This window comes from Abrus precatorius, unplaced genomic scaffold (genome assembly GCF_003935025.1).
Source record: "Abrus precatorius isolate BTA unplaced genomic scaffold, Abrus_2018 Scaffold9, whole genome shotgun sequence".
Lineage (NCBI taxonomy): Eukaryota > Viridiplantae > Streptophyta > Magnoliopsida > Fabales > Fabaceae > Abrus > Abrus precatorius.
The window spans coordinates 10,296,756-10,310,792 of NW_020874439.1; the positions used below are offsets into that span (position 1 = coordinate 10,296,756).

Here is a 14,037-nt window from a genome sequence, read left to right on the forward strand (position 1 = left end):
AAAAAGTAAAAAGACAAACTTGGAGCGATCAATCGATCTTTGAATCTTCGCTTGAGACGAGATGATTCATGAGAAACAAATAATTGAAAACGCAGCAGAATCCAAAAAAAGACAAGTGAATGGAACGAAAAAGGTTTTTTCTCAAAAGCGAGAAAATGGTCTTTACAGAAAAACAAAATTATGAAAACAAAATTATGAAAAAGGAAAGGAGAGAGGTACAAAATTAACCTTTGACCCCTATATATATTGGTCTTAAATTAAAACAGAAATAAATGGGTTAAGGTCTCTACAAGTAATTATAATAAAAACCCTAAATATAAAAGGTACATTTTAAGTTTGAACTTCAAAAATTAATAGAAAATAACTCCAACCTCCAAATAGCATGATCCATATGTCCAAATTGAAGCCCAGGAAGTCAGGAATCCAGTGCAAAAAGAATCAGCCAAAAAGGAGATTTATAGAAAAAGTTATAGCCAAAATAGTGAACAAAGGTCAGAATAGCGAAAATATGAAATATAAAGTAAAGGTAGCAAATATTCATAAAAACTCCAATTTAATGCAAGAAATGTGAAAACATGCTAAGTGAAATAAATAAAAAAGGAAAGATATTTTGGAAGATGCAATAAGACTATAAAAGTGAGTACAAAATATGAATCATCATGAACCCATTAGCACACAACCCTAACCTTACATTCCTAGGATCAAACGCAAACTCGGGATATACTTGATCAAAATGTTGCCAAGCCTCACCATGAGATGGATGTGTCATTATCCCATCACTCCTCTTATTCTCAGCATGCCATGTCATCTTAGGAGTTGAGCTCATAAACGCATACAACCTTTTTAGCCTAGGATTAAAAGCAAATAATGCATTCTAGTTTGCTGTACATCTTTATACTTACCACTTCTACCACCTCTTCTTGGTTTAAACCTAGGCTCTCCACAGAATTTTCAATTGGTCAAAACATCATCGTCTTTGTAATAAAGCATGCAGTCTTTCAAACAACAATCAATTTTGACTTCTTTTAAATAAAGTTTGCAAAATAATTTTTTTTGCTTGGTAAAAGTATTTTGAGATTGAGTTAGCTTGAGGACTAAGCTCACTAAGTAATGTAGCCCATTGATCAAATGAGCTTTGACTTTGATTGCCTTTTGACTTTATGGTTAACATTCTTACTGCTAAAGATAATTCTAAATGCACATATCCATCTCATAAAGGCTTGTTTGCTACCTCTAAAAGACTATAAAACCTTGCAGCCTCTCCATTAAGTTCTTGTCCAGCTTCAAAATCACAAAAACTTATAAATTTGTGACAAACAACATCATAAACCATTTTAGTAATGACCATTCCTTTCTTCCTAACTCACATTACCTACATCCTCACCTAATTAGTGAATACTTGAACTACCTAATTGATTTTCCACATTAACTACTTCTCCATGTTCAGTCCATATCTAATAATCATGTTTAAATTTAAATTTATATAGATCATACCTAATTGAATCAATATCCAAAATCTTTCTACTCTTGCACTTAGAACATGGACACCTAACTTTTTAGTCAATAATGAATTGCTGCGAATTACAACAGACACGTATGAATTCCACAACACTCTCATAGAATTCGAGTTTTATTTTGCCCCCCCCCCCCCGACATGGGTGCAACATATCATACATCTATGAAAGATTTACAAGAAACATTTGGAGCAAGAACTTTATAAACCTAATACAAGTAAACAATACTTTATCAATCTTTTATTTTATATTACACGAAATTCTAATATAAATTTTGGTAAAATCTCTCCTAATATATAAACATTCCTTATGTATGTTAACACCTAATACAAAAATCTAAATTTCTTTCACACATAATCTATATATTATATAAATATATATTAATCAATGCATCAAAAAATGTATATATCACAATCCTAAACCGTTCTAGAGCGCATCCCTTTCTAACTCTACAACATGAATATTCTACAATCCCCATAAGAACAAACAATAGTTTACGGAAAGACCTTTATGCTTATTCTCTCAATAATACAATCTCCAGTCTTATAACTCTATCTTAGAAATTATAAGTCTTTATTATACATCGAGAATTAAAAAACTAAACCGATTAAAAGTTAAAGTATTGTACTAGGAACACAATGATGTAAATTGTTTTCTAAACGAATGCTCTAACCCGCGAAGGCCAAAAAACTAACGATGCTAGAAAGAGACAAAGAAAGGGAGATGAGAGAGAGAAAAAATTATAAAAATTAGGAAGAAGAAGAAGGAGGCACATTTTGATGTGTTTTGCATATTACTTATAGATTTTTCTGTCTATAAATGGTTTAATGAAATAAAGTGTTTTTCATGTTCACTTACAAATGAATCAATCCGTCTGTAAATCTACCAAAGGCAATTACATACGAAAAAATTTGTCTATAACAAGCTATATGAAAAGTCAGTAAAAAAATTCTAAAATACAGACGGATTTTTCTATCTATAAATCCACCAAAAGTAGTCATAGATAGAAAAAGTCTTCTTTAACGAGCTATATGAAAAATCAATAAAAATCTTTCAAATTACAGACAAAAATTTGTGTCTGTAAATTATGTCTGTAATGTTTCATGCTAAATGGCGAGCCAATTACAAACAAATTTTTTCGGTCTGTAATACAAATAGATTTACTGACAGTTTTCTTTAAAAATAAAATAAAATAAACAGATTTACCATCTATAATACAAACGAAAAAAATTCTTTTGTAAATTCTGTCTATATTAAGCGTGTTTCTAGTAGTGAATGAGTGATGCGTTACAAAAGAAGTATCCATAATATACTAATAATAATTGTAATTATTATTATTATTATACAAAATGGTTGAACTATGTCTAGTATAGGTAAGAGGCAAAAAGCATATTGGTCAAGTTACTACCAATGGGGATAGTATGGTACCTGAGAACTAGCAAGAGACCAGGACTAGCTACTATGTGTCGCAATAAGGGAATAATGTTGGGCTATCTTGATTAGCATTCGTGCATCCCATTATTGGTTTGAGTGTGCACCATTAAAAATGACCACAAAGATTGGTGATGTGCACAATGAATGAGGATCCTAAGAGGATCAATGTACCATATGGCACTATCTAGGCTGTAGGCATAGAACTCCCAGTTGTTCAACCGTGAAATTAAAGTAATAATGGATAATCAATTACTTTATGGAGAAAATAAAAAGGAAAACTATCAAAATTGATGAATCATGAAATCTTAATTAGTAGTAATATTATTTTATTAGTATTATGTACTTCCTTATGAAATAAATTTATGGGTTTCATGTACTCACCCTTCCTATTTTGTGTGATGTTTTCATATAATTATGAGAAACAAGATAAATATCAAGGGCTAAGCACAGGAGACAATAGGGAAAGACTTAACTGATATTTTATGGATGGGGCTAGTAATGGAAATTTTAAGCTTCAATAATCTCTCGCACAGGAGACAATAGGGCAAGACCTAACTGATATTTTATGGATGGGGCTAGTAATGGAAATTTTAAGCCTCAATAATCTCTCCTTTGTAAGATAGTGTAGTAAAAGGAGAGCAATTGATAGTAGTTTTATAATAAGTTTTGTTGTCATATACTTGTAACTTGACTCTGTTATACAATATGAATTATATTTGGCTAAAGAGTTTGTTGAGTTATATAATGAGATTGCCTCCTGAAAGGGAGTGTAAAGTAATTTTGTGTAGTTTTTCTTCTGTCTATCATCTTTTGTTCTCTAAGTTCTTTCTTTCATCTAAATACAGTCTTTACAATCATTGGATCAAACATGAAATCTGAAAGAGACTTATAACGTGTGAGCATATATAATAAAGGACATTATAAAAAAATGAGATGAGAAACAGAAAATAAAGACTTAAGGAAACAGTAATTTCTTTCTTAACTTTTGCAGTTTAACATAAATTAATTACTAATGAATTGCAGAAGCATTGTTGTCGCAATCGAAGAAAATTTGATGGAAAGCATGAGCAACTAGCAGGATCATGCTTCACAAATAGCAAGGCCATACTTAGCAACTAGCATAGCCATGCTTAACAACAAGCACAACTATACTTAGCAACTATTCTGGAGTGCTTTGTGGATACTATTCTGGAAACTCAATATGAGAATCATTTTTATTATTTTTTATTAATACACTTATCCATAAACAAATTTTTAGCGTCGTTATAAAAAATTGTTTTATAATATTAACAAAATTCAATATTTAGTTGATTTGAATATTTTTTATTATTATTTTTCTTCCTTATTTGGCTCTTTAGGTCTTTACCTTCTATTATTTGTCTCATTCTTTTTTGTTGGGTTTTATTTGTTTGGTTTTATTTTGTTATGGAATTTTCTTTATTATATGTTTACTCATTCTGAGTTCAGTAAAAGATTTAACTAAATGCAATTTTACATAAGGACTTTTTCTTTAGATTTGTTCATTCTACATATAGTAACTTAGTTTCAAAATAAAATTGTACCAAAATACATTTAAGTGTTTCCTAAGTAAAATATATTAGATAAGATAGATAGTGTAAATATCAATTTTAATATAATAAATATTTAATATGTTTAAGTAATATTAAAATATTTCTAGTTAGATAATAAATCAATCAACTGAATCTAATCCTAATATGAATTTAGCATGTAAAAGAATAGTCAAGAGCATTAAATCTATAGTTATATATATATATATATATATATATATATAAATATATATATATATATATATATATATAATACCTTAGCTGATAAATTAATTAATTTCTTGATTTACTGTATAATGTCTTTATATAGATAATAATATAAATGTCTTACACATATATAACCTTAATTGAACTAAGATAATATAATTATTTGTAAAAATAAATCCTTAAATGAGTTTACATTAGATTTATGAAAATTATAATAAATAGTTTAGTGAGTATAAATAACTTACTCTAATAAAATCGATTATACTTTTAAAAAAATTTATTCTAATATTTTTACAAAATCAGTTAAATAAATACTAATTATATAATTAGAATATTTAAATAAGCATATTTAATTTAATAAATACTCATCCGTGTAAATATTAAACATATTTTTATCATAAATTATTTTACTTAAGCAATAACATTTTAAAAAAAATGTTTATAAGCCTCTTTAAAATAATAATAATTTATCTAATATATTTGCATATAAATTGTAAAGAAAAATATTAAAATATTTTTTTTTATTCTTCTTGATAAATCAAACTTAATTTATAAAAGCCTAAAATCATGTTTATATAATCTTAAATAAATATACTATCATTATTTTTTAACTCTCTTGTATGGGATAAATAAATAAGAATGTGACACCCTCTGTCTTCTTTTACCATTTTAAGATCTAACTGAAAAGTTCGTCCAAATGTGTGATATTTTTTTTTTAAACAATTCTCGATAGAAGAAAGAAATGAATCATGGGTATACGAACGAAAGGTAAAAAGAAAAAAAAAAGCCAAAAATTTTACTAAAATATATTATGTTTTTACTAAAATTAAAAAAATATTTTTTTAAAAATTTATTTAAAATATTTTGCAAGTTAATAAAAAAGAGAGAGAGAGATTAAAATAACAAAAAGAAAAACTTAAAAGTAGCCTTATATGTCTGCTTTTCTTTTGCTTGGTGCAGATTGCTTGCAGTCACGTGGCTAGGTCGACCGTCCCAGCAATAATTGAGAAGAAACCCCTCTGAAAATGAAACTCATAATTTGGAGTCTATATGGAAGCAAATGAGCAAAATACATAGACTCACTCACAAGGGGTCCATTATAATGACGTCTTATAAAGAATCCAAGGTCTTAATAATTCACTTCTTTCCCAACCCACGCAACTTTTATCAACTTGCAAACCCATTCATTTCATATCTAATACAAAATATCTCTGTCATTGCCGTGCTAATCTTCACTTCTTTAACTGCTACTTCCATTCCCCTCTTGCGCCAAGTGTGAAAGGGAAGTAAAAAACACAAACCAAAATTGTTCTCAACCTCTCTCATCTTTTATAGACACTAACATACATTTTTTAAATATAATTAAGCTACTTTTTAAAAGCAATTAAAACACCGTATAAGAGAAAATTAATTTACAAAATAAGCTCTTTAATATTTTAAAAAAATTAATCTTTTAATATGTATCAAAAACACGTGTTAAAAGAACATTATGTATAATCTGTTAAATGTTTTAAGTTGCTATAAATATGAATGGAATATTTTTTTATTATTTTGAGATGATAAATTTCTCATTTTTAATAAAAACTTCTTTTTTTTTAATATTTTTCATACATGTTGATAGTTTCAATGAGTGTATTAATAAGGTGTGGAAAACAAAATTTTGCTGACATTGCTCCCAGCATAAGAGGAAATCAAATAAGAATTTTCTTTCCATAATCCAATACTATTTCATTAATAAGCAAAGACTAAAGATTTATTAGCTAACGCTTATACAAAAGCCACCAAAACAGATATCATAAGCAACCATAGCTTGAGACATCCACAACAAATCAAACGGAACAATTGAATTTGCTGAAGGCAAGCCATGGCCACTTTATTTTAGAACTCTAAAAGGTGTCACACCAAAGCACACAAAACAAACACACACACTCATACAATTAACTATTGTTTCTGCCACTGACGATGGGAGTAAGGGCCATCTCTGCTTCAAGCTTTCATCTGCATCTCACTTACAGTTGCAGGGGTCGCATGTGCAGTTTGATCCACACTTGCAGCCACCATTCTCAGCAGCAACGCCCATTTCAGCACCCCCAAAGTGGGCCTTCACAGGTGCAACACCCATAACAAGAGTCTCAGTGGTTGTCTTCTCTGCATAGCTCAAGTCTGGGTACATCTTGCAGCTGTATCATAAAAGAAAAAAAGTGAGTGAGCGTGTGAAAATATGCACAAAATGGATAATTCTTGAGACACACAAAAATCAACTTTCACGCAAAAGTTTACCCCAAAATCTGAAGAACCATGCAAGGTAAAAGACAATTGACAGAAAAAATGGGTATTTCAAGGGACACGGAAGAAGGAAAAAAAAAACCCAGTATATCAAAGTATCATTTTTAGATACTAAGCTAAAAGGTATCCAGAAAGCCAATGAAAAAACCCAGAAAAATTTTCCCAGAGAAAAAAAAAAAAAAAGAACAAATTCCAAAAGAAGAATCCAACCATTAAAAGCAAGAGAACCCGTGTAGGAAGAGAAATAAAGCATAAAATTTCACACAATTAAGCCAAAAGGGTAGGCAAAAAGTTAATTAAAACCCAGAACAAACTTTCCCCCCTAAATAGGAAAATTCTGACATCCGAGAAAACAAAGAAATAGCGAAGAGGATCGAAACCCTTACCCTCCACAGCCGCTACCGCACTTGCAGCCGCTTCCACAGCCACAGTTACCACCGCAGCAAGACATTCTCAGATGCAAACAAACAGAAACTACGATGATGACGCAGAACAAACAAGGAAGTGATGACTCTACTGACTGGAACGAGTATCCGTGAAGCAACCGTGACCCTGCTTATAATGAGGCTGAGAGGTGTAAAGGTCACATCTCGAACGTCCACGTGTCATCATCACATCCCGCATCCTAAACCAATACCTGCCTTCTCTCCACGTACATTTATGTTTATCTTGAGTTTCAAAAATAAAAATAAATGGATTTTAAATAATTTTAAATTATTAAATATAATTAAAATATATATTAAAATTAAATTCAAATATTGTTTTATAATCAAATATACATCTTAATAAAGAAATACGCACGTAAAGGTTCGCCATTTAGAGAAGGTTTAATAACATTGAGTGTTACTTAACGAGTATTTGAGGAAATCTTATTTAATATGATTATGTCCTTATTAAGAGCAGTGTGCACCTTTATTTATTGCACGGAATTATTGTGAAGTGTTATCCGCTAAGTCAAAGCTTTAAAAAAAAAAAAAATATTTCATTTTTGGGATATATTTATGTCGTATGTTTCATTATTAAATTTGGTTAAAATATTAATTTCTAATATAGTATTTATAAAAAAATGGGTGTGTCTTTGTCTAAGGATCTAACATCATCATATGGATCCCCTTGTGTTGAAGCAAGAAAGCTACCAACTACAAGAAAAATCGATGCAAATCCACCTAAATATTTTTGTCCCCAATCAGATAGAACTAGATCAAATTAATCTCCTGACAGTTGCCTTCGGATTTAGTGATTTTGGCCTAAACCCGGCTGCACTCAACCCTACTACAACTCAAAATAGAAATAAATAGAGGTCAAAATTACCTATTTCCATGAATACAATCTATTTTATTATAAGTTACAATTTTCTCATGATAAAATCATAAATTATAATAGTTTGATTTAATGTTGACTCTAAGATTTTGTTTCCCTTTTCATTATTCTTGTCTTACCTCCATTTTTTATGGCTTAATATGCTACTTGAGAATGCATTTATTTTAAAGGCTTCAAAACCATTATTTCACCCTAAGTTTCCATTCCTTCCTTCTTGAACCTACCAAAGTTACTTTCCTTTGTTCTAAGCATCTAAAAACACTACTTAAACATTGTAAGGCAGCTCACTCTGCAACATACTTGTAGTCCAAATAATCTCATACAATGATGTATTTATAATAGTAGCTATTTGTACAAATCATTAGAATAATTTCATCCATCAAAGACTAAACTTTTGATAATATTCTGATCTATTTAAAAGCATTACAATAAATATGATTAAAATATTTATAGCATATAACTAACTACAAGATGAGAGTTCAATAAAATATAGAATAAATTATGCAAATAAAAATCAATTCTAATGAAAAAGTAAAATAAATTAGGTTGGTAAGTAATACTACTCCTAAAGTTTCAAATATGAGAACCGATTTTTAAAAGACTAAAAGAAAATTAAGTATTAACTAAGGCAAATTCTATATATATAAAATAATTGATAAATAAATACAATTTTCCTCATTTCTATTTTTTTATTTGTTAGTAACAATAAATATTCACCAATTTTAAGAGATCATCAAGAACCAACTCTATTGCCTATAAAAGTAGTGTTAAATGTTAGTTTGTGTACTAAAATTTTATGTTTTTTAACATATTATTTGTATTATAATTATTTATTAAAAATATGAAGTGTTTTGATTTTTTCCTTCTTAAAAATGTCCTTGGACTAGTATCTTGTTATTATATCTTATTCAGTACTATTTTTATTTAATATGCCTTTTGTGTAGAGTGAGAATAATTCAAAATTATGATTAGAAAAAAATGTAATTCATTAATATTAGATTGGTTAATTAAGTTGCTACAAAATATTATAATTTGATAATTTAATAAATTTATTAAAATTTTAGTGATTTGGGTTGTTGGTTATAAATACCTATTTTACTCGATTAAATTCATGCCTAAATTAAAAAGTTATATATTGGTTTCTATTTTTTGTTGTATATTGTATTAATTATATATGTGTTAATTTAATTTGCTTACCTTTTTTAGTATATTGTAAAGTTCATCCTTTCTGAAATGCTTAAAAACATCGTATATGTTTGAATGATATGTTATTTGTTAAAGGAGAATAAGGTCCATTGTGACACTCTCACTCTATTAGATCCCCACTTATGCAATTACTTAAAAAAATGTGTACTTAATTTCTTTCTCTCGCTTTTTTTTGTTTCAAATAGCTTATGATGTAGGAATCTTTTTTATTTTAAATTTTTATAGAACTCCATATAAATAAATATACCTTATATGTCATATTGCAGAAAGAAGTAGAAAGTTTTAAGAATACTTGGATCCATAAAACTTAATGAAATAAATGCAGCAGAATGAGAATTTTTTGCGCAATGATCTTCCTCAACCAAATCATCATATTCCTCTAATAGACATGAGTGAGAAGAGATTAAATCCTTTTAGATTTGGTACATTGAGTACTATGACCATTCTTTCTATTTTAAACCTTCCCATTATCCTATAGTGGGCCTAAACCTGATTTTCACTTATCAAATTCATATTATTTTCTATTAGTAGTCTAAAGGGATTACTAAAATTAGATAACTCATATTAAGTTCATAAAAAAGTAAATAAATTATATAAATGTTATAAATAATATTAACACACCCTTTAAAACTATAAAATTTCTATCATATAAAGCCCTTTAAATAAAAACCCAACACAAAGCAAGCATGACATGTCTTAATAATGCCTAATCAAAACCATTTTGAAATCATGAACTTAACATGCAAACTTGCATTTTTGTAGTAGAAACAACTAAACACACACAAGTATCAAACAATAACATCACGCAATTTATAATGTAAATACTTCCAACGCATAAGACTAAATAATTTATTTGTATTCAAAAATAGATATAAGACTAAGGAAAATAGAGTCACTCCTCACACGGTTGTAATTAGACCAAAATATGAATACAATAGACAATCTTCATTATTCACTCGATAAAGTTTTAATTGGTTTCATTTATAGGCTCATCTTTATTTCTAACAAACTCATCATAGGTTTAAATTTTTCGCATAGAATACTCTATTTTGACATATCTTTTTGCAAACATATTCTATATTTCTCTCAGTTATACTTGACCAAAAACATACAAGTACAAACAATAGAAAGGATAAACATACTTCTAAGTTTAGAGAACAAAGGAATCTATTATTATCAATAATCATACAATTCAAAGTACATGTACAATCCACAAAAATGTAATCATAAATATATTTAAAAAATGAAAACTACTAATAAGTTTCACCTAATAATTACGCTCCAAAACAAAAAAAAATTAGTGCATATAAGTCACACCACACACTAAAAATATAGGCAATTTTACTTTGAATCATACATGCTATAATTATCATACAGATCATATAAATAATTCACAAAAATTATATTATTCATGATCTGCTTTGAACTTATACCAATTTTTGCTTATCCTCTTAATAACTTTTTATTGATAATTTGTTAAAATATATAAAAATTGTTAAACTTTTAGGAAATAATAAAATTTAATTATATTTTTTCTTAATTTCTTTTCATAATATCTCATTTAATCTTCTCCTATTATCCCAGTAAAGGAGTCTTTTTAATATATTCTTTCTTGTATTTCTTTATTAGTCAATTTTTAGAAAGTTATATCTATCCTCTTTATAAAATATTTTATAATTTTTCTGAAGTATTTATCATATATTTTTTAAAATTTTTCATTAATATATAAAATTAGCAAAGTTTAAATTAAAATTAACTATGATAAATATTGATAGTAAAATTAAATAAAATGATATTAAACAAGGATAAATTTATCATATAACAATAATTTAAAATAAAAAAATTAATTTACCTCAACTATTTTATTAGCCTGTGTAATTTAATTTAATGCACCTTATAAATTTTGATTAGATAAAGAATTTTGACATATTGATCGCTTTAAGGACTATAATTTTTAATTAAAAAAAATACTATTTAATGATTTCTGTCTATAAATGCATACTAAATAAAATGGTCCATATATTGGAGTATATTAAGAAACCTTTTTTATTCATATAAATAGTATTCCGGTACAAGCAGAGATTGGGAATTCAAATTACATATATTAATACAACCCAAACCAAACGCAAAGCAACCATAGCTTAAGACACCCGCAACAAATCCTAGAACATTTGAATTTGATGAAGGTGAGCCATGGCGACTTTATATTCTTAAACCAAACACACAAACATACACTCCTTATTATTAAGTGTGCACTGATGATACATATATTGCTGCAATCTCTGCTTCAAGCTTTCATCTGCACCTCACTTGCAGTTGCATGGGTCGCATTTGCAGTCTGATCCACACTTACATCCACCGTTCTCAGCCTCAACACCCATTTCAGCACCCTCGAATTGGTTCTTCACTGGACCAACACCCAAAACTAGAGTTTCTGTGGTTGTCTTCTCAACATAGCTCAAGTCTGCAGAGTACTTATTGCAGCTGCGACGAAAAAGATAAACAACATATCAACGTATGGTTCTTGTAAATATGGGGAAATTAAATGTTATTTGTGCTGAAATGATCATCATTTATAGTTTTAATTGTAATAAAATTTTATTTCTATATGAAATAGATGTAATTATAATCACTCGCCAGATTAATATCATATAATTTTTATAACGTTCAACAATTAAAATTTAGTATCTTTTCAAAAGAATAATAAAAAAAAGTCGTAGTTGTTTTTAGAGTAATGATTTATTTATATATAAAATAAATCTTGAGAAATCAAAGACTGAAAAATTTTCTGAAAAATCAACATCCCAGTGAAATCACTAGAAACATGTAAAACCTATGCGAAAAAACATAAGAAAACAGAAAAGTACTATTTTGTTGTTAGACAATTTATCAAAGAGAATTTGCATAAACATAATTTAAACAGTTAAATTATTTAAAAATCCTTATCGTACAGAAAAAACGTTTACGGTACAAACAGATGCCTTTAGTGTTTCTTTTAAACGTTCATAAAACATTTTTCTAGCTTAAACTGCCACAAAATTTTCTTGCAAAGATTGAAAAAAGGAAAAGACACCGAAAGAAAAAACAAAGCCGCAGAAAGATGAATAAAGCATCGAATTTCATAAGCTTCATCCAAGAGGGTATTCAAAAAGCCAATCAAAATACCCAGAAAAAAATTGCGAGAAAAGAGGAAGGCCATGAAAGAAAGCAGAGCTTGAAAGAGAGTAGAAAGGCACCCTTAAAATCCTACGTAGAGAACAAAACAAAGCATCGAATTTCATAAAGCCCAGTCAAAAGGGTACTCGAAAATCCAATCCAAAACACCCAAAATTATTTCCACCGACAAATAAAAGAAAAATGATAAAAAGAAAACAGAGACACAGACAGAGCCTCACATAGAAACAGGATTCTAACAAATCAACCAAAAGGGCACCAACAAAGCCAATCAAAACATTCCATGAAAATAAAAAAGAAAGAAAAAATCGAAATCCAAAGCTTCTGTGTAACCAAAGAAAGATACAAAAACGCGATTCCTTACTTGCAGCCGCTGCCGCACTTGCAGCTGCTTCCACAACTACAGCTACCACTGCCACAGCCAGACATTCTCAAAATCGAATACTAGCACAACACACACAGATACGAGGCAAAGAAACGATGTTTGCTGGTTTACTTCACTCACCGGAATGAGTTTCAACGCAGAAGCTTGAGCTGTATATATAAGAGCCTGAGGAGAGAGTGTGAAATCTAGAACGTCCACGTGTCTCTATCCTGTGCCACTAGGGGCATAACTATTTTGTTAGGACTTGTTCCACGTCGACGTCGTTTTCATCATTTGTCATCTTAAATTTAAGAAACGCTAATAATTACCCTCTTTAAACATATTTTAAGAATAATTATTTTATAAAATAAGTGCTTTAATTTTTTATAAATTTTTAATTATACAAAATCTATTGAAAAATGCGCATTGCGCAATATTATTTCATTACATTTCATGCTCTCCCAAGTCAGACGTAACGTGTGACAAATATCGGGTTCATTTTATTCAAAATTTTAAATAACTATAAAATTCATAATTCATTCATTCATCATTTTCTTTATTATTTTATAAGATTTTTTTTTGGATATTTGTAAATACTTATTTTTATATTTATAAAATATATTATTTTTAAAAAATTTAAATTTTACTTTTGAAAGTTTCATTTCTTAAATTTATGATTATTAATATAACATTAATTGTATATAAGACGTATAACAAGGTAAGTCTTAGTTTGCTACACAACTATACGAGGAAAACAAGTGTGAGATATATTGTGAAAAATTGACAACTATTATGATATTTTCTTTCAACTAACCAGTATATTCACAACTATACGAGGGAAACAAGAAAATCTGAGATTGAATAGCTATTAAATACTCAAATTAGTTGAACTGATATGGTTTGCAATGTTAAGTTAAATTGAAATGACATGAATTGAACAAATTCAAGCTTATAGGTATTTGTA

The 14,037-nt window shown here is 28.4% G+C and overlaps 2 protein-coding genes across 2 annotated transcripts; both read right to left on the minus strand.

Annotated features, from left to right (window-relative positions):
* Positions 1–6,406: 6,406 nt before the first annotated feature.
* On the minus strand, positions 6,407–7,537 carry LOC113851621 (metallothionein-like protein 2). The gene is made up of 2 exons (XM_027482156.1): positions 7,396–7,537; positions 6,407–6,903 (listed from the first exon to the last, which is right to left on the minus strand). Exons 1-2 carry the CDS (start codon positions 7,458–7,460, stop codon positions 6,729–6,731), a joined length of 240 nt encoding a protein of 79 aa, XP_027337957.1. The 5' UTR covers positions 7,461–7,537; the 3' UTR covers positions 6,407–6,728.
* Positions 7,538–11,565: 4,028 nt separating this feature from the next.
* Positions 11,566–13,239, minus strand: LOC113851620 (metallothionein-like protein 1). Its single transcript, XM_027482155.1, has 2 exons — positions 13,074–13,239; positions 11,566–12,019 (listed from the first exon to the last, which is right to left on the minus strand). The coding sequence occupies exons 1-2, from the start codon at positions 13,136–13,138 to the stop codon at positions 11,842–11,844; spliced, it is 243 nt and encodes an 80-aa protein (XP_027337956.1). The 5' UTR covers positions 13,139–13,239; the 3' UTR covers positions 11,566–11,841.
* Between the last annotated feature and the right edge of the window lie 798 nt (positions 13,240–14,037).

Excerpts from the sequence above, each read along its gene's own strand:
- LOC113851621 (XM_027482156.1), bottom strand. The coding sequence starts at position 7,460 with ATGTCTTGCTGCGGTGGTAACTGTGGCTGTGGAAGCGGCTGCAAGTGC. Across the intron at positions 6,904-7,395 it reads TGCGGTAGCGGCTGTGGAGG|CTGCAAGATGTACCCAGACT; the intron begins GTAAGGGTTTCG and ends TTTATGATACAG.
- LOC113851620 (XM_027482155.1), bottom strand. The coding sequence starts at position 13,138 with ATGTCTGGCTGTGGCAGTGGTAGCTGTAGTTGTGGAAGCAGCTGCAAG. Across the intron at positions 12,020-13,073 it reads AAGTGCGGCAGCGGCTGCAA|CTGCAATAAGTACTCTGCAG; the intron begins GTAAGGAATCGC and ends TTTTCGTCGCAG.